Here is a 21563-nt window from a genome sequence, read left to right on the forward strand (position 1 = left end):
CGGTTTCCCTCTTTCCAGGAAGAGCCAATAAGAGCCAGAGGAGCACATCTGGAGGAGAGCACTCCTGGCCCATATTAGACATCAAAGACGGCAACAACGGCGGCCAGAATTTTCTCACGTTTGGATAGTGTCGAGGAGGTGCAACGCGGTCGCAGTGGCAGCGCTGTGGGAATAACGCCGCCGGGCGGACCAGGAGCGGCATCTGCCGGTGTGGGATCAGGATCGGGAGCAGGAGCAGGAGCGGGTACGGTGGCAGCGGCAGTGGTGGCAACGGGTTCACCGGCCAGGAGTGGCCAGCAGCAGTACGTCGTTGGTGGCGGTGGCATAGGCGGCATCGGCGTCGGCGGCGGTGGAGGAGGCGTGGCGGGTGCGGCTGCTGTGGGCGTGGCAGGTGCAGGAGGCGTGGCAGCGGTACGACAACGCAGCGCCAGCACGGTGCTCGACATCAATTTGCCGCAGCGCAAAGTGTCCGTTGGCGGCGGCTTGGCCGGACCACCATCTCCAGTTGTACGGAATGGTTTCAGTGTCTATGATCCGCCGCAATCATTGATTTCCAGCCGGCACGCCAACTTTAATGGCCAGGGTGTGGGTGGGGGCGGCCCAGCAGGTGCAGCAGCAGGTGTAGTAGCAGTCGGTGGCACAGCATCCGGCGTTGGAATAGCGACCACTAATCGCGGACGTCTGTCCATCAGTGCAGCTTCAGGCGGGCCACTCATCGCATCATCATCATCTCAGCTATCCGGGGGAGCAGCAGGAGCGGGATTAAGTGCAACGACAGGTGGTGCTAGTGCAGTATCGGGTGCAACACTCGGTGAACCAGCGGGCGGAAGTGGATCGGCGCCCACCATCGGCGGCACCACACCCATCCAGCCGGGACCCAAGCGACAGGGCAGCTTCTCGAATGTCTTCTCAAAGCTAATCGATGGTATGCCCGCCGGCACAATGTTTGCCAAATTCAAGAGCACCAACGTGGCCGCCTCCACAGCCACTCAAGCAGTCGCCGATGGCAATCCCATTACGCAGTACTTCGAAATCGGCAAGCCGGTGGCCTGTGCCGGCCCAGAATTGGTGTGGCGCATCCATGATGCGTACCGCAAGAGCGACAACAAGGTGAGTGTTTCAAGCCAGTGGCATTTTTGGCCAAATTGCGATGTGGGTTTCACCTTTAAGGTGAAAAGGGAATTTTCGAAAAATCAATAACATGCGTTTGGGAACGCTTTAATTTGTTTCCTTTGATGTTGCAAACAGTTACCCCACAAAATATTTCACAACTCAATTAAAATTTCTTGAAGTGATTTTAAATTTTCTACCTCAAGCTTGATTTTAAAATATAGAGCCTTCTAGTAGGATATCCCACATTTTCGATTCTCATAAGCCAAGTTTGTGGAATTAAAAATATAAAAGTTCATGCCACTTTCAAAAACTTTTTGATTCAACACCACACGCTTTATCCTTGCAACTCTTTTCTTAACGTAACTGCATCCCCGTTTCGCAGGAATGTTCGGTGTTTATATTCGAGAAGAAAATTGCGGAGAAGCTGCACAAGCCGCGTCGCAAGGAGACCATAACGGAGTTGCTAAAGAGTTCGGTGAAGACACTGGAGCGCTTCCGCCATCCACGGGTGAGTGTGTCCTTCGGCGCCCCCCTGCCGCCCCCAATCGATAATTACTTTTCCAGTAAGATCCTCTCATACCCGCACCCTCTGGGTTTTTGTTCTCGCCCCGCAGATACTACAAATCTATCACACGGTCGAGGAAAGTGCGGATACGCTGGCCTTTGCCTCGGAGCCCATCTTCGCCAGCCTCTCGAATGTCCTGGCCTTTCACGTGAGTTTTTGGCCACAGTTTTAGTTGCCCGTTGTCCGTTATCCATTGTCCGTTGTCCGTTGTCCGTTGTCGGTTGTCCGTTGCCAGTTGGCAGTTTGAGTTGCTGACAGCGACACGGACATGCAATTTGTGCTGTCGCCTGGCTGCCTTTCAGTCCTCCATTGGTTACGGCCTTTTTTCTGCCCGTTTACGCTTTTTACTGCTCGCACACGGAACAAAATGAATAGGTCATCGCATTAAACCTTCTGTTTTCTGTTTGCTAGGAAAAAAATGTGTTTGCATATGCACATTTACCCCAGGATGACACACTTTAAATGTTAATTATTACTTTTTTTTTACAATAATTGTGTCAACAAATATTTTAGTTGATCAGTTGAGATTAACAAATATTCAGTATTAAATCTCTATTTATTTTATTGATTCCTTTATTCCTTGTATTATTTAGCGCACACATCAAAAATGTTTTTATGCACCATAGTCACACTAGTTACATAGATTTTTTCGCAGTGCAAGTCCACGGCCACTGGGTGTTCATCTAGAATTTCCCATGCAGAGCGAAACAATGTTTAGACTGTTGGGTTGATTGTGGCACTGTTTTTGGTGTTGCTGCTGCTGCTGCAGTGGATTTTGCTCGCTCCTGTGTTTTGTTAAAGTTTCTGCAGGCCAGCGAAGTGCATAGTTTGACTTTCAGTACAATGGCACAGTGGGCGGGGCATGGGAAGCAGGGGGCGTGGCTCTTGGCTAGTGGTTAGTGCAAAACTTGCCAACTGATGGGTATGCATGACAGAAACACAAGCGCCAGCTCTCGCACACATCTAAATCGAATTACACACACGGCCAGTCTGTGTCTGTGTGTGACTGTGTGAGTGTGCTATTGCGATTGTGGATGTGTGCGTGTGTGTGTGTGTGTGGGAAAGTTTACGCTGCCAAGATTGAGTCAATAAAGAGCTTCAGTTGGTCCGCACAGGTCGGAAATTAATACGCACACTCACAAATACACATCGTGCGTGTCACAGCTTAAAGGTGGTTTTAGCCACGATATTGGATTATATTAGTTGCTTAACTCAAATTAATTTTGGTATAAACAAAAAGTTAAGCGTAGAACTTACGATATCGGGTTGTCGGTGGATATTCGTTGGTAATTTAGTTTTTTTTAGAAAAGATGATGTAGTTTTTACTATTTTTAGTACACGTTTCTAAGGCTAATTTTTTGCTTATACAGTATTTTATTTTATAAAGAGATTATATTTTTGTTGCTTAAAAAACTCCTTATAGTGTTGAAACGCACTGTACCCCGCCGGTTTAGATTCGTATCGAATCAACAACAGCTCCTCCGTATACCCACATAAACAGCTGAAGAATAACCGAAAGAACAGAACCTCCTGCATAGTTTTTAGTTTCCATGAAAGTCGATTCGAGTTAAATTACGTTGAAAATTGCAAAAGGGTAAAACTCAAAGCACTCACATGCACAAACAAAACAATCGAAAAATTGGTAAAGGAAAACCCATTGGAAAAACAAATAGCCAAGGTCGTGAAAGCAGCAGAAACACGATAGATTGGAATGGCTTATCAGCAAATGCAATGCCTTTGAATGGGAATTTAAAGGTCCTGAGCTGAAAGTAGTTTGCCATCCAAACCGAGGATGAAACTAATTCAGGGACAGCCGACTAGCTTATTTCAGGATTTGGCCCTAACTCTCGACGTTGGGATATTTTTAAGATATTTGCAGGTTTAATATAAATATGAATTATATTAAATACCTTATTTAGAAACATAGATGGTAAAATACTTTAGCTATTATTGTCGAGGCGATAGTAAATACCCCTTATGTTTTCTGGTTAAAATGGTTTTAAGATTTGAAGTTAATAATATTAGCTTTATTTTACATACCTTTAATTATATCTAGTGAATTCAATGCAGTTATAAAAGGCGCATATAAACCTATAAATTCTAATAATAATTTAATAGTACTTATGTGCTTCCTGCTCTAATTGACTTTGAGCACCTGTGGTTTATTTATTTTAAATTGTATAAAAATCCCTAAACGCACATTTCTTATCGTGTAGGAGTCGAAAACCTATGAGGCGACCAATGTGGCGCCGGCGGCGGGTGGAGCAGCTGCGTCCCAGGCGCAGGCGGCGGCGAGCACCTTGCCCCAGCGACCGGCCCATGCCAAGGAATACAATTTCTTGGACATGGAGCTGAAGTATGGCTTTCTCCAGGTGAGTGGCACCTTGCTCTTTGCTCGGCACATCAGGAGGACATGTGGCGTGACCCAAGCGATTTGCTACCATTTTCTTTATTTTCCAGCTGACCGAGGCACTGGCGTATCTGCACTATTCCGGTCACGTAATTCATCGCAATGTGTGTCCATCTTCTATACTAATAACCAAGCGCGGTATATGGAAACTGGCCGGCATGGAATATGTGGGTGAGTGCGATCTTGGTCTGGGCTTAGGAGTCCAAAATTGAAATGGATTGGCCAGGTCAGCAATTTGTATTCATATTCACATATTCGGATTGCAGAGAGAATGAACGAGAACGATTTGAACAGCTCCATTCCGTGTCCGCCGTGGAGCAATCGGGTGTCCAAGATGGCCCAGCCGAATCTCGACTTTATGGGTGAGTAAATACAGATTGTCCAAGGCCTGTGGCCTCCTAATTTGTTCTGTTCAAGTCAGCAAATGTAAGCATCATCTATTAGGGAATCTGGGTCAAAACCAATGATATATCATGTCTACTTCTTTGGCTTGGATTTAGACCTAGTAGATTGCCTACTCAAGTGTTATTAAACTTGAGTTTTTGATTGAACTACTACTAACTACAATATCCCTCTGTTTTTCTGAAATCTACATTGACTAGCTCCCGAAACTCAGTCAACGTCCAAGTGCAGTTTGCTCAGCGATATGTTCTCGCTGGGAATGGTAATCTGTGCGGTCTTCAACAACGGCAGACCACTGATACAGGCCGGCAACTCCACCTCCAACTATGCCAAGCAAATGGAAACGGTGGGTAAACAATTTCTAATTTCTGAATGCCCGGCAAGCGATGAACTTGAAGGGAAGCGAAGGGAAGAGCTTGGTAACTTTCAGGGGGCAGCGACAAGTGCCAATTGGATGGATGAAAAGTTTTTGAGCCGAACGCAAAACGCTTGGATGGGCTTGTTTGCGCGCTGTAATTAGATTCGCAGCTTTGTCAAATGCAAATGTAATCAAAAAGTCCACTTGAAACTCTAATTATTTTGCCACTTGTGCGGACAGGTGACGGAGCAGCAGCAGGAGTACCAGGTACCAGGTACCAGGATTCAGAAGCAGCAGCAGCAGCATTTATCCCGCGGGCGCTAGTCATTAAAACTTTTCGTCCTGTCCCGGGCATTTGGATGTAGCTTTCGAAAGTCCCCAAGTGGTTTCCAATGTTGTGGCAAAGTTTGTTTCGTTTATGCTTATGAAGAGTTTTTGGCACCATCATCCCCAACCATCTCCATCTCAATCTCCACCTTCCCCCGTTTTCAGCTGGATGATCTGGTCCACAAGTTGATGCCCAGACTGCCAATTGCCCTGCAGGAGGCCACTTCGCGGATGGCCAGTCGAGATGCAACCGCCAGACCGACCGCCCAACTGCTGCAGCTCATCAAGTACTTCATGTGAGTGGCCAAATTAATTAAGTTCCAGCTAAGATGGCAAAGCAACGGGAAGCACTGCAAACTGTGTGCCAATTTGCCCATTTGCGTTCAAAGTTGCTGTTTCTGTTGCTGTTTCTGTTTGTGTTTGAAATGAAATTGACACCTGTTGGGAGCACACATCCACACACTTCCTAACCCCAGCGACACGCAATCTCTAAGCCAATTTGTACCTGTAGCTGAAATTCAATTGAAGGTTTCATTTTTTCCCCCCAGTATTTCCATCATTCCTACCACCTTTCCTACCAACCAACACACGCACACACTTTAATTACGTCTGTTTGCCAAATGAGAGCGGTAATCAGACCTGAAAGACATACACAATGCAAAGCAAATGGTAGCTGCGCACTGGGAAAAATTTGTTGAAGGAAGTTATGAAAATTATAAAGAAGTAGAGCTGCTAAACTCGAGATCTTTTTCTAAACATATACAAAAGTGATAGATTATTAAGGTAAATAAAATGTGCGCTGAGTTGTCACAACACTTGAAGAAATTTCAGCACTCAAGAATTTGCGTTATCTAGAAATTCTAAAAAATAATACAATCAAAGATTTCTTTCTTCTGTATATCTTATTTTAAAGTACCTTTAATACCTTTGGTACCCGCAATCAAAATGTTCTTAAAGTTTAAGAATGCCAACATTTTAAGAGCTGAAGAATTCGCGGATATTAATTTAGTATTATGACGACAGGAGTGATAGGTGTTAAATATATGAAAGACATATAATTTATTGTTGAAGCCATAAATGTTTCGTCTTCAATCACAATACTAACCTTTTATTGAGTAAGAGTAGCGAGCTCCTCAAGAGGTTTCTCTGAGTGTAAGGCGTCGCTGCTTTTCAGCTGATTGTGTTGTGGTAGTTGAGCTGGAGTGGCACTGCCTCCTCCAGCCAAGCTGACTGACTCTGGGATTTATGACGACAGCAGCTGTTGCGTTGCCCTGCCTTCCATTGAGATCTGAAAAAGGGGGGATGGCGACGTGCCGCGTTTAGACAAACAATGCCAAAGACGATGGAGATGGCAATGGAGATGGCAATGGCAATGGCAATGGAGAGGTGGCGACTGAAGTGGCTGCACAGCGCAACCGAAGCATGAAGTACATCAGTGATCAGCTAGGGAATACCGCATCCTGTCTGCAGGATATATGCCCCATAGGTGGATTGAATGTAAAGCAGCGCAAAACGTTGGCAATTGTGTGGTAATGCTGCTGCTATTGCACTGCGAATTGATGCCACATTCATTGGCTGTTCATAAAGGCAATTTCATGGAGTATGGATGGTTCAAGATGGTGCTTGTTTATTCAGCTTACTCGTTTACAAAAGCTGATTGCTTTTTCTGACCTGATTGCTTAACCCGAACTAGTTTGCTAGTAAGGAATCATTTCATGGATCTTTTACATAGACCTAAAAAACCGTGTTGTCTGATTTTATTAATAAAATTTTAAAATATTCCCTAATTAAGTACGAAACTTACATGGAAATTCCTATATTAAATGTGTTATTTATTTATATGTATATGTACATATATGTTTGTATAAAGTGGTTTTATAAACTGTCTATACTTATTATCTTTATTTATTATTTGTCCTAATTACTCGCCATAATTATGTCCGCTGGAATCCAACCCATATACCCCCAGCTACCACCTACGCAGCTAAACGCGCTGTCAGCGGCAACGAGAAGGCAACAGCATGCTGCTCCATCAGTTTTGCCTGACTGCTCCACCGGCTCCACCGGAAAAGCACCAACAGCATCAGAATCTCAGTCATCTCGACATCTCCATATCTCCATCCCCATGCCATCCTTATCCGCGTGCCGCCTCCTTTGTCGTTGTTAGTCATCCAGTCAGTTAGTCAGTCAGGTTGGTGGCAGCACTTTGAAGTTAATTTAAATGTTGTCAACATTTTCTGCGTTTTTAGCAGCGTATGCAAATGGCTCGAGTGTCTTGGCAATCAGTGGCAAGCTAACTTTCCTCCATTTAAGCTCGAGTAGGTGATTTAAAATGGGGTTTTTCCGCTTGGTCGATTGCCCTGATTAAGTCGACAACCGAGAGAGAAGCGATATCAACTGGTCCACTCGGCGTATACGCAATGTGATTTGATTTCATTGTTTAACCGAGCGAAACTAGAAACAGCGTCGCATTTATTTAGCTGTTTGTTGAAATTTTACGGCTTTCAGCTGTTTGGTGCCTGATAAACGGCCATTGAAAATGATTACCAATGTGGGTCGAAAGTAAACACTTTTTGGCAATTAAATTTCAGCAATTTGATTTACATAACAATGAAAAGTATTTCGAATTCCATTTTAGAAAGTTGGCGCCGTCTGTCCGACGGTTTTGTGGGGACTTAATATTTTAATTTCAGTGGCACAGAGATAAATATTGCCTTTGGCTTATTTTTTGTGGGTTTTCCTGTGGCATTTCCATTCGGTGTTGCCTGCAGCTTAATGTTTAATTGATGCCATTTACCAACTAATCCGCGCTACAATTAAGCACTTAAAGCAATTGCACAACATTTTCGTATTTCGTATTTATACATTTTCATAAAAAGTGTGGACATAAGGAAATTTAATTTGTTGCCATTGAAATTAATGTTGTCGTATTTTCATTTCGTGTTTCTCAGCGATACGCCTATAAACGCTCTGAAATTCCTGGACGTGGTCAACATGAAGGACACGCAGCAGAAGTCCCAGTTCTACAAGACCACCTTGATCGAGGCCATGCCGATGATACCACGTGTAAGTTGGCCCAGTAGCTCATCCACTTCTGTCCACCGGAAACGGATGCAGTCCGTTGGACGAACATTTTTTGGCCAACAAACTGGCAGCACATTAATCATTAATGGCGTCAAGTTGAGCGCTTTACGGCCAAACAATTTGTGAATTACGAGCCGTTTTATGTCGGTTGCAAAAATGTTGCCGACTGTCCTATTGTTTTCCGTTGAGTTACAAACGGAAGGAGTCTGTCACTTCTTTCTTTCTTTCTTATTTTATTTTATTTCGCCCATTGTCTGATGGCGCCTAATGATGGTTTAGCATTGGCAATTGAAATGACATAGACTGGTTAATGACTTACCCGCATTTCGCCTTCGAATTTGTCGTTTGTTGTCCACAGAAACTCTGGTGGCAGAACATCTGGCCCATGCTCAAGTCCGAGATCAACAATAACGAGGTCCTAGCCGCAGTCCTGCAGCCGGTCATGCTCTTTGTCCAGGAAGCCACGCTCACGGAGTACGACACCCTCATGGCGGCCACCATGAAGTAAGTAGTCTTATTTATAGCCTATTGGAAAACGAGGGCAATGCTATTGAATGCCCGTCTGTCAGGCCACAAATAAAAAGCCAGCTTTGAGTCTTTATCGCGACGGAAGAGGCTCTTAAAAATAAATATAGTGGTCAGACAGGGCTTTATTTATAATTCATTTGTTGCAAAAAGGGGAATTAAGAGCTGCATTGAATATAAATTAATATAAACATACGTTTTGCTATTTATATTATATTTAAACAAATCGAATAGCAATGAATATAAAGGTTTTATTGAAATAAAACAAGCGTAATTAGTTCTTTAGCATTCTCTGCAGTTCAAAGCTCAGGTAAAATGAATAACAATTATAAAAATATTCAAAGCATTAGTTACTTCTTTAGAAAAATGTTTGAAAGGCAGCAGAATGGCAGCCACTTAGACAGTTAACAAGTGGATCCTTTCTATTCCATATTACGGATACTACTAAAGACAGTCCGGCTTAAAAAGTTTCTCAATCGTGTCATTTCTCATCTGGAATCCCTTCTGTTCTTGTCTAGCGATGAGAACTTTTGTGTTTGAACAATTGAAAAACTTTCGCGACACTTCTTTTTATGTTATTCAATTTTCATGACGTTTTATTGCGCCCGCTGCGACAGGCGACAGTTCGTATTGTAATTTATAGAGCTTGACTGGGAAACTTTCTCCGGGTCCTAGAGAAGGGGGCGTGGCAGGGAGAGAGCTGGGAGTGCTCACCTTTGGCGGTGAGCCGTACATAAATTAGTAAAACACACAAAGGCCCGCACCAGAGAGTTCACTACTTTGCCGAAAGTTGGCGACAAACTTTGTGGCCACTTGTAAGACGCTTATTGACACCCGGGCCATGAGAGAGAAAAGAAAACTTTTCACACGCATTTATATTTAGTAATTTCCAAGTGATATATATCGTTGAGGATGGCTTTGCACACTAATCAAATCTGTGATGTATCCTAGAGTCATCTACAATACACCGAAATCCATTCAGGCCAGCGTCACAATACTTGAGAATTTGCATTTGATTATCGAGAAGACGAAACCGGAGGATGTCACCACAGATATAATGCCCATGCTGTTCTACTCCTTCGACGGCTCCACGATACAAGTGCAGGTGAGTGCTCCACTCGGATATGCAAATCACTCCCAGAACTCCTGGAAATGCAAATGGAAATGGGTTGGCGGAGAGCTGGTTGTGTAATTACGGCAGCAATTTCTTAATTAACTGCGACTCAGAAGCTGACTCAGAGCACAAAAGTGCCCGAGCCAGTGAATTTGCATTTTCCTTTGCGGGGGAGGGAAATTCAAATTCAATAAATGTGGAAAAAATGTTGGGCAACCAGAAAAGTCAGCATTCCCATCGGTTAGGTGCTGAAATTGTGTAATTGAAAAACTGACTTTAAATGGTTTCTTAAATTAATGTGTAAAACACATTTAAGAATTGGTATATTCCATGTATGTTTAATAATATTTCATTAATATATTTTACATTCCGCACACAGAGCGCCGCCGTGGTGGCTGTGGCCAATGTGTTTGATAGCATCGATGAGCTCTCCATTCGCCGCATGGTCCTGCCCAAGGTGAAGCAGGTGTTTGAGAAGAACATAACCGATCCGAAGATTGTGCAGAACGTGCTGATGTGCATCGAGCGGGTCATGGACCGCATGGAGCGGGCACAGGTGGGTCCTACGGAATCCAATTTTAACATATATCATCGCATCTCTATGGCAGGTTATGGATGAGGTTCTGCCGCTGCTGGCGAACATTCGTATTCCCGATCCCGATATCATCATGCGTACTGTGCGTAAGTTGACACACAATACACTCTCAGTTTTGTTGTTGTTTTTTAGGCCATTATCGAAAACTAATAAAGGTGCATGAAACACAATTTTCCCCATTGGCCCACTGCGAACAATGCAGATTTACACGAGTTTATCTGCATGCTAGCATGCATAAATACAAATTGCCCACAGAGATTTACCTTGGATCGAATTTCCCACAGGCTGACAATTTGATTTAGTTCTCTGCAAAAAGGGGGAGCTTAATTGTTAACAGATGGTTGGCTTTATTTTATAAACAAACGGATTTGATTACTTACTGATTTAGTGCGACAAATATTTTCATTGAGATGACTTTCAATGTTTCTTAAGCTTGGGGGAAAACTGGGATTTTCCATTAAATTAAGATTGATTAAACGTGCCTTTAAGCTGCATCTTAAGTAATAAATTGAGCTTGTGGTTTAAATACTATGTTTGCAACAAACAGGCGATATGAGTTAATTGTTTGAGAATCTTTTCCTGATGTTTATAGATTTACTTAAGTGGGATTGCATAGAATAGTTAACCTTATAGGATTTAAAATAATCATAGAAACTAAACTGTTTTTTGGAAGTGTATAATTTATATTTTACTTGCATAATTCATGACTTAATCCATAAACTCTTCCTTAGGTAGCAAAGTTTAAATACTTATCACATTGAAAGTTATAGTAATTGTTAACAACATAAAGCCGAGTAATAAGCTTTTGCAATTAAACTTCCCAGGCATCTACCATAAACTGTTTGTGGACAAAACCTACGGACTGACCGTGGAGACGATGGCCACCAATGTGCTGCCCCTGCTCATTCCGCACACGGTGAATCCCTCACTCAATTTCGAGCAATATTGCTACCTGCTGGAGGTAAGTATGCCTGGGTAGTTACTTTGGCTTGAAAGTTACCCAACTAATGGTGTTCATGGTGTTTACAGGTGCTGCAGCAAATGCTGGAGGCCATCGATCGGCAGCAGAGGAACAAGTTGAAGTTGGACAACCTGTCGATGGCCTCTCCGGAACGCCACCGCACCCTGCGTCACCAGTTCTCCACGGACAACATGAATGCGCCACCCTTCAACATTCCCAACTTGCGCATAGATCAACGCAAGACGTCCAGCGCCGAGGACATGGCCCGCAAAAATTCTGGCGGTGAGTGGATCCTTCGAGTTCTAAGTATAGACATCTACATTTAGTCTGGCTGAATTTAGTCTGGGTATAGAAAACAAAGACAACCAGATGAATTATTCAAGAATTTATAGGTTGTCTTAAAATATATGTTTCGAATTTGGCCATGTAAAACAACTTTCATATAAAGTCCTTCAACTTTATTATTTTGGTTTCTGGCACACAATACTTGTGCTAACTAAATACAGAAATACTTGGAAATAATATATCTGGTTTATTTATAATAAATTAGGCAAACCTACAATCGAACGCAAATACATAATGCCCCATTCATAATTAATGCACAAACTAGTGAAAAGTAAACAGAATGTAGCTACCAAGACCTATGGGTATCCTTAAACATGTATAGATTTGGCCAAATGTTCAGGACTCCTTGCCCACTTGGTTTGTGGGTTGAGTGAGTGGCCGCCTGTGGGCATGTGTAATTGGAAATTTCGTCGTGATTTCAATTTGATATTCATCGAACGTGACAGGAGCCGTTTGTCCTGGCCACTAATCAGCCGGGCTCCTTCGACGCATGACGGGCATTGTGCCGGTTATTTAATTGCATTATCCTGGCCATGATAATTTTATAATGATGAACATGCAAATCAAAAGCACCGCCTGGAGCAAGCTATTATCGGTCATGGAAACACAGGCTGCACTGCCTAATGAACTTTCGACATAATTATGATTTATTATGATGGCCCCAATCGCCGGCAGACACGAGGCAGCTCAGCCAAGTTCACATCACCTCCACCCATTGCACCCGCTGAAAATTTTGCCACTGCCACTGAGATCAGAGCCACCTCAAACCTGCCCAACGACCCACCTGCTAACTTCCACCTTACCACCTGACTACTGCTGCTGCATATTGCCACTTAAAAATTACGAACAAACAAGGTCAGACCGCATTCATGAATTCTGAATGGCGAAAGTTGTTTAATCCTTGAAAGCAGCAAAAAAAAAGGCTTGCAGATCAGGGCTTTTTAAATCTTAAATCTTAATCTCTTAAAGCCTGAACCAAAATTATATGTACCTACTCAAAATAATAAAATATTTATATATTCTCATTCAATTTTACCCCAACTTAACTTAAAAGATTTAGTTTAAAATTGTCAATCTATTAATTGGTTTATTGCCCTTTGGATTATATAACTCATACGACATGTGCTCCCAAGAAACTTGTTCTTTACTGCGGATTCTTAATATTATTAATATATTTGGAAGTAATAATACTACTATTATAAGTAAAGAAGTATATCAAAAGTACTCTTTAACCAAAAACCACGAAGGTTGTTTGGGAATTTCCACTTTAATTGAACAGTGAATGCAGAGTGATTGATGCAGCCTTGACAATTGCCATGAATTCAAGTAAATCATTCTCGGCACAAATTGGCTTGGAATGGGAATGGAAGTGGGTAGCTCCCTGATACCCCTCTACCCGTTGGGCCAAGTCAGGTGCAGCGGCCGCAACCGCAAAATGTGCGAATGTCCTTGGCAGTGACAGAATCCCAGGCGTCGGAATCCTTGGTTGGCTGCGACTCGAATTTTCGGTTTGTTGGCTTTTTGCTCTGACTGCGGTCTCGACGTCATCACAAGGTACGTGCCTGTGTTTTAGGGCCTGACCGCAACCATTATTAGACTTAATTAGCCCCAAAGCACAGTGTCTGGTGTGTCAGCGTGATGGTATCTGGTGAAAAACAGCATATAAGCGAAACAATTGCACAGGCACACGGTGAAACATTTCTACAAAATAAAAGTATATGTATGAAAGCCACCAACATATATCAAACAAGGTTCCTAGCGATACTTACCAGCTCTCCAATATAAAATCTATAAAAAATCAAATAAATATAATACATTTATTCTCTATTTATTACATATATTTATATATAATTGTTCTCCGTGTACTGTATCCTTTTTTGTCCTGCAGGCTCCGGCATGCTGGGCGGCTGGTGGTTCGGCTGCTCTCCCTCGTCGCCCGACAGCAATTTCCTGCGCGTGGGCAACGTGTTCCCCAACCGGCGACTGTCGGACAACACGCTGATGACCCCCAAGATCCGGATAGCTCCGTCGTGCGCCTCCTCGCCGGGCGGTACTCCTGGCAGCGGGCTGCCGACTCGACGCCACTCGAGCATTGGGCCGCAGGAGCGCCGGGGATCCACCATCAATTTGTCACCACCAACTGTAAGTTGTTTGTGTCTGGCTCGGCACAGGGTTTCATTTTCGGTTTCAGTTTCAGTTTCGATTTTTGGATTTTATTTTTGCTGTCCTTTGGTTGCCATTCATTTTGTGGCCACCATTGTTTATTGTGGTTTTTTTCACCCGTGCCTCTCTGATTTATTTATGCCCTATTTTCCGCGTTTGCCATTCGATTGGCCACAGCGTCGGCCACAAAAGTCTTACCATTATTTGACTTTCATTGAGATTTTATTTGATGTTCGTTATGTGCGCCCTGTCGCTTCTTTGTTTCCTTGGTTTGGCTTTTCCAGCAGCTCATGTGCCCGCCGAACTACTCTGTATACTACTGCTATTACTACTATTATATATATAGCCATATAGCGCATAGAATAGCGTTTATCGTGTTTACTACAGTCTACAGTTACAAAGTTCAAAGTTCTAAGTTCTCAGTTCTCAATGCGAACATCGCCCACATGACTACGTACAAAACCAAACAAGAAACATTCCGTTCTGGGTTTAAGTTATCTCTCCTTGTTTGGTACTTTCATTTCCGATCTGATCAGTTATGAATGCGATTATGTATAAGCTCATTTCCTCCCCGTAACCGCAGCGAAGTATACATATCACAGATGCTCTAACACACACTCTCTTATATCTTATCTCCCCCCGATCAAAACCGATCAATCAAACACGTTACCACAAAAATTTAAAATATAATATAAACAATCTACGGTGCTTTCGGTGTCTTCGTGATCGCCACGAATTCTCTTTCTCCATCCAATAAATATAGTACGGTGCCCGCGGTAGCTCTGGATCGAGTCTATCGGTGCCATCGACTTCGGTCTATGTTGTAAGTCTAAAAAACAAAGCAATCCCAGTTTTGTGAATGCGGTTCTACAGTGAACGTTGCGAGCTTCGACCAGGTCGAAGATATGATACCCTTGAAGGCTGTTATTGAAATCAAAACTAATCAATTGCTTTGTCTTTTGAAAAATGTAAAATTTGTATCTACGAAAGTCAACTACTGAATCATCCTACTACAATGTATAACAATTAACATATCATTGTATAACATTGGTAAAATATTTTCAAAAAACTTGCACTGATAATTTCAAAACTAAAGCCTTGTTCCGCAATAATAAAAGCCATTCAAGGGTATAAAAGACCACCCGAAAACCAAGTCAGGCCTATCTGAACCGATTTGTTTGGCATTTTTGTGGGCGTTTGTCGGCAGCACTTTGGGCCAACATCGAAATGGACTTTGTCTTGCCAAGTTGTTAACTGTCGTTTCATTGTTATCGCTGTCGTCTCCAAAAGCACTTCAAAGCCAACTCTCTGTCCTGTTAACCCACACACATACACACCGATTGCCGGCCAAAATGGCGAACGGAAGCCAGGGGATGCGTTTCCGTTTCCGCTTCTGTTGCTCACTCGCTCGCACTCGTCTCTCGCTGGCCTTTCTCGATATGTGCTCGTATTGTTGAGACTGCAACTGCAACTGCAACTGCGTTTGAATATGAATTTGACTTGCTGCCCAACTCTCTCGTTCTCGTTCTCGTACTCGTAATCGTTCTTGTGCTGTTATTTGGATGGAAAAACTGTTGCAAGAATATTTTACAAATTTAATTTTTGAAATTTACATTACACATATGTTTTGTATAATTTTCCGTTATTGAATTCGATATATTTTGTGCATTTGCTGCGCTGCTGCTATCTGTTCCTCTACATGTACTCATCTCTGTCAGTTTTCGATATATTATTATTTTTGTGTGGTTCTCGTTGAGTTTCAAGTTTCAAGCGTCCTGTTCTTCAACTTTAATACTGCCTGTACTTCCGTTCTCTGTTCTCTGCCTCTTTCACTCTGGGATTGGGCGAAATAAAAGCCTATGCTAATATCCAGTGCGGTGTATATATAATGCAGTCGACTTTGTTCCGTTTCTGTTGTCTTTGGTGTTCTTGTTATGTTCTTTACCTATCCAACGTGTCCTATTATTATTTCTAAGTATAAACGAAGTGTCTTCAGTGGGGGAGAGTATCGAAATAATAAAGTTTGGCAATGTAAATTTGATGAATGAATGACTTTTCAGCGAAATAATCAAATTGATGGAGGAAAAATCAATCAAATGGTGCGAGTTCAATAATGTGTACACAAATTGTAGCATACTTTTGAGGGCTTCGGCTTTAAGATTTAATTTACTCTCAACAACGAATAGATATCAGTTTTCTTTTAAATAATTGGGAAAATATAAAATATATTTTTTTTTTTTTGATCTTTTTTTTTGGGAAATTAAGATAACACATATACTCATAGTAAATTATGAAAACAGAATAGTATTAACAGTCATTGATTGAGTGATAGACTCTAAGAAACTTATACAATCGATGGGATATAAAACATATAAAACAAAATTTAGGTTTAATATACTATACTATACCTATACTATATACTATATACTTTAAACTATACTATACTTCTTCATTAAATGTCCTGATCGTGCTCAGTGTTAATTTGATTTCGTTTCCATTTGACTCTTTTCATGTTGCGTTCGTATCAGAAAGAAACAAATGAAACACCAAATACCTCGTACACCTGAACACTAACACCACTATATCTATATATAAATATATATACTATATGTATTTGTCTGACGAAAGCATTTGAAAGTACAATTGGAAAGTCCGATTTGTGTGGCTTTTTTGCTGTTGAATTTTTGAGCAACAGTGCTGTGAATTGATGTTAAACCGGCTTCGTTCTGTATTCAGCCGTAAAATGAAAACACAAAACACAAGTCTGGGTTTATTTCATGTGTGTATATTTCCGTTCTTCATTTCATGTACGAACAAAAACAATATAATTGAAACAAAAATCGAAAATACAATAATAAAATAAAAACAAAAATAAAAAAATTCGCAGCTTGCACGGAGCATGATCGTGAGTACACGTTTCATAATTTCGTTTCTGAATTTTCCATTTAATTTTTTCTTCCAGTCTCTTTAACTCACTACCTTTTTTCTCTGGCTCTCAACTATTTAAGGTCTAGACACGCACACACACTAGCAATCGGCAAACACACACACAGACGCACACCCACACACACACACAGTATGCTGATATTAAATTTTATGTTAATGTAATTTGATTTCATTTCATTTGCCCCGCCCACTCCTTTCATGTCTGCGAGGCGAAATTTGATTTGGAATATATGCATAAATACCCAAACGCATTGAGCCTTTTATGTACATATATACAAACCCCCACCCGCCTATATACCCAATATACCCCATATATATCCTATATATTCACATTCAGTTGGACATTTCTGTGTTCTGCAATTCGTTTGTATCAATGTATTATGATTCGACCTTCTCCTGTCCGTTGATTGATTGAGTTCGAGTTTGGCTTTGTTTCATTGTTTGTTGGTTTGTTGGTTTGTTCGATTGTTTGTTGGTTTGTTGCACCATCAGCTCAATGTATACTATTTTGTCGGTAAGGCCTGGGTTCAGCCAACACACACCCACATCGCAGACTGTACCTGTACATAGCACAGAAACCAAAAGTGATTATAACTATATGTATAATCTCGATCCCGAACGCATCCGCCTAAGCAAATTGCAATGCACTTCGATGACAAGCCACAACTAATCTTCCAAAGAAATCTCCTTTATTGTACTCCCAAAAACAGGGTGGCTCCATGCCGAACACCTCCAGCAGTGTGCCATTCCTGCTCTCATCCAGCATGCAGTCGATAAGGTCACGCCGCCAGTCCACCGTCCTGTCATCGGGTCCACTCGGCTCCGGATCGGGGCTACTGCAGCAGCTGGGATCCGGCATGGTAAGACAATTAACTTCCGTATCCGGGACGGTTAGCCCGGTGCCGCTGTTGCGGGTAAATGGCACACGAAACAGCCTCAGCCACAGCAACGTCCGAAAGTGTCCGTCACTCAATATCACATTCAGTCAATAATACGATCTGAACGAAATCGGCGAGGCTACGGCCAACGCCGATTCCAGCAGATACGGTTCAGCCAGCACCAGCAATTTCAATTACAATACCGCCTACAATTACGGCCCCCAAAGTTACGGGCCCCAAAGCTATGGCTACAATCTCAATCAGAGCCTCAACAATGTGCGTTACAAGGCCAAGCTGCGGAGCATGAATCTCAATCTCAATCCGCCACGGAACTAAACGGCCATGTCAATGAAAAGCAAAAAAAAAAAAAAACAATCAGATCGAAACTATATATGGGTGCCATACACGAAATGGAAGCAAATCAAATAATGCAAGAGGGGCAGAGGGTAAAATGTAGCAAAAAACTATGCATACTCGTATATGCCAAATCAATGAATGATCGTACCTATGTGAGACCTACTATAACCTAGTCATACGTACTAATTACGCAAATCTTGATACTAAAACCAATACAATTACGAATTATCTAACTAATATTGATTATTGATATGCATACTAATAGAACTAATAGTACACAACCGTTGTTTTTTGGAGAATTTATTCAAGTCCTGTATTTGTATGTACCATAAGTGTTAATGTTGAAACATATCTACTTAAACAACAAAACGTAACAGAGTTATCCATCACAAAGCCCAAATTGGCTACTAACAGCTACTATTTATCCTTATTGTTGATTGATATTATTAATTATCTTAGTTGTTGATTTGCAATCCCTGCCCAGCAACGAATAAGAGCAAAAACCATAACGACCACGTAAATTGTCAAATTCAATTGAAGTCATTGGCATATGAAAATTCAGAGAATACCCAGAATTACCCATCCACATACAAACACTGCATGTTTGTGTGCTTAAATCCAAGTCCTTGATCCTTGTCGTCCTGAAAGTCGTGCTTGTAAATCCAGCGATAGTGTTATCATTGCCAAAGCCCACATTACCAACTAGTTTAGCCTAAGCACCTGCACTTTGAATTTATCGGACTTATGTCGACTTTAAGGACATTTTCCCTCTTACAGGGTAGTTAGTTGAAGCTCGCAGTTATATGATATGATAGGATAGTTACCATTAGACAACTAGCTTAAATCAACACAGTTAAGTTCGTGTACGTTGTGGAAATCAAGGTATTTTATTTTTATTATTATTACCTTCCATTCTATTAATTTTGTTAAGGTTCAAAAAATTAAAATTGCCCTTTTCATAAAAAAAATTATGCATGGTTTTCTAGTTTGTTCTTGTATGTTAATTTTAAAAACTAAATTTTCCAATTTTGTATCGCCAATTAAAACCAATACAGTAAGATATGCTTCCTTTTCCGCAAAAATCTGAACACAAGTTGCATGATAAGAGAAATTGCTCCTAGGATTTTTCAGTTTAGGTTTCACTGGACTAAACAAATAACGAAGTGCTGAATCATAGGTGAAACAAATGCTTTTTCTGTAAATGAAACTTAAAACGAGCGAAGATGAAATAGAATAAATAGAACCATTAAAATGCATGCGCCTGCAATTTTATGAGTTTTCTTAATCCAGTTGTACAATATCTGTGGTGTTCCTAGGTGTTTTGGAATTGACGTTTTCCATGGCATTTTGAATGTATCTGTACTACTTGACTTGCCATTTTACTTTCTGCCCATCTGAACTGCACTATATATATATATATTCTGGAAATACAAAATACAACAGAGAAATGAGATTTACAAAAGAGAGAGAACGAATGCTGAATACAAATCGAATTAAGCTGCTGATCACGGAGATATTGTAATATATATATATAATCACATACTCACATATGTGTAAACTTGATTGATTGACTGACACTGAAGGCTTCAGAAGGCTGCTATACCCGCTCTCGTGCATACCTACTACTACTACTATATCGATCTGAACTATATGAATCTGTTAACTGACTTACCAGATCTTTATATGCATTTGTAATGTACTTTACTCTACTACGATTAAGTCGAATTTATGCGAATTTATTGTAACTGTTTAATGTACACTTGGCTATTGCACAATCAGTGTTGCTTTGACCCCTGACCTTCGACACCCCAAACCCAAAACACACCCAAAACACCCGCTTTTGCATTTGAGATTTTTATTTTGCTTTCGCCGTACTTATTACTTATGATTATGTTTCTACTTCGAAATGTGCCTTAAGAGTTCAAAGGTTCTCGCATTCCAAGTGCGTAGTGTGTAGATTGTGCGACAAATCTTAAAGAATATATACATACGATATACATTGTACGAGTATAACTAACTTGATGAGATCGATGAAGAGTAGCTACCGATACCTTGACAAGCCATGCTCGTAAGTCAACCAGAGAGCTCCGAAAGGTGAGAGGTCGCCGAGAGGTCACCGGAAACTCCTCCCGATAACACCCACACTCATCCACAATTGTACCTTAGTAGTAGTTTTGTAGTCACCCACATCCGGTGGTAATCCGACACAGACACGTACACCTAGCCCTAAGTGGACCCTAGTTAGATGTTCGTAGTTTGCATTGCGTAACCAGTTGAACCCAATATATATACTATATATGTATGTGTACACCAGATCCCAGATTATCCAGATCATCCAGATATAAAACTCCAACCCGCCAATACCGGAAATAGGATCCAAGCCCGAGAATCGAATCGATGCATGACAACCGAACCCGATGTTAGTCCCATCTTTTTGCTAATACATATATAAATATATATTATATTATACTCTTTTATAATACCAATGTATTGTGTGTGCCCCCTTCTCTCTTCTTGTCTCCAATCATTTGCTGTTTTACCCGTATTCGTAATACCCGTAATATACGTTATATCCGTATCGGAGTGCGAGATACTTTGAAACCAAGTAGCTCCAGCAGTTCCCAATATATTTGCCCAGTAGCTAGATAATACCTAATTGTGTAACAATAACATAATACCAATAACAATACCAATAGCCTATGTATGTATGTAAAATCGTTTGAAGCCGAACAACCAGATTGATGGTCTATTTATCTTGCAACAACTCTATTACAGTATCAACTATTCTCCGGACGTAACTAAAGATACAGAAACGCAATCAGATAAATACATTCAAAAGAATCCAATTACTTTTTAATGCAATTTCGGTCCATTTATGAAACACCAGTAATCAACTTATACTATATTAGCGGCATAAATACTATATATGAAATTATGAAAATTGTAAACGTATACCAAGCGCAAGCATAACTAAGTATTTTCAGTCGAATCTCTAAATGTTGTTAGCCAATCAAATTTGATGTGACCAAAACAACATATTAATCCCAAATTAATTGTAATTTATCAAAAACAAAAGTGTCAAACACAGCCCAACAATCACCAAAAAAAAACACACACAATCCAGATAAAAACAAGAGAGAACGCTATAGTCGAGTTCCCCGACTATCTGATACCCGTTACTCAGCTAGTGGAAGAGAGAAGGAGAGTCTTAAACGCAGTTTTTGGCGATTTGTAGGCGTTATAGTGGGCGTGGCAGAAAGTTTTTTGGCAAATCGATAGAAATTTACAAGACCAATATAAAAATGAAAAAATATCTAAACATTTTTCAAAAGTGTGGGCGTGGCAGCTTTGGGCGATTTGTGGGCGTTAGAGTGGGCGTGGCAAAAAGTGTTTTTGGCAAATCGATAGAAATTTACAAGA

The 21563-nt window shown here is 41.2% G+C and overlaps 1 protein-coding gene across 7 annotated transcripts; it reads left to right on the forward strand.

Moving 5' to 3' along the window:
* The first annotated feature begins 927 nt into the window (after positions 1-927).
* LOC120449142 (SCY1-like protein 2) lies at positions 928-21276 on the forward strand. Of its 7 annotated transcripts, XM_039631469.2 has the most exons (19): positions 928-1110; positions 1496-1621; positions 1728-1826; positions 3895-4050; positions 4139-4259; positions 4355-4450; positions 4691-4836; positions 5341-5471; positions 8127-8241; positions 8618-8763; positions 9736-9889; positions 10278-10454; positions 10507-10579; positions 11318-11454; positions 11523-11736; positions 13688-13941; positions 14726-14785; positions 17589-17768; positions 20919-21276. In XM_039631469.2, the coding sequence occupies exons 1-19, from the start codon at positions 928-930 to the stop codon at positions 20943-20945; spliced, it is 2595 nt and encodes an 864-aa protein (XP_039487403.1). In that variant the 3' UTR covers positions 20946-21276. The 7 variants fall into 7 exon arrangements, with proteins under 7 accessions (XP_039487403.1, XP_039487400.1, XP_039487398.1 ...); XM_039631466.2 differs by lacking the exon at positions 14726-14785 and having other exon boundaries at positions 20458-21276; XM_039631464.2 differs by lacking the exon at positions 14726-14785.
* Positions 21277-21563: the final 287 nt, after the last annotated feature.

This window comes from Drosophila santomea, chromosome 3L (assembly GCF_016746245.2).
Source record: "Drosophila santomea strain STO CAGO 1482 chromosome 3L, Prin_Dsan_1.1, whole genome shotgun sequence".
NCBI classification, from domain to species: Eukaryota; Metazoa; Arthropoda; class Insecta; order Diptera; family Drosophilidae; genus Drosophila; species Drosophila santomea.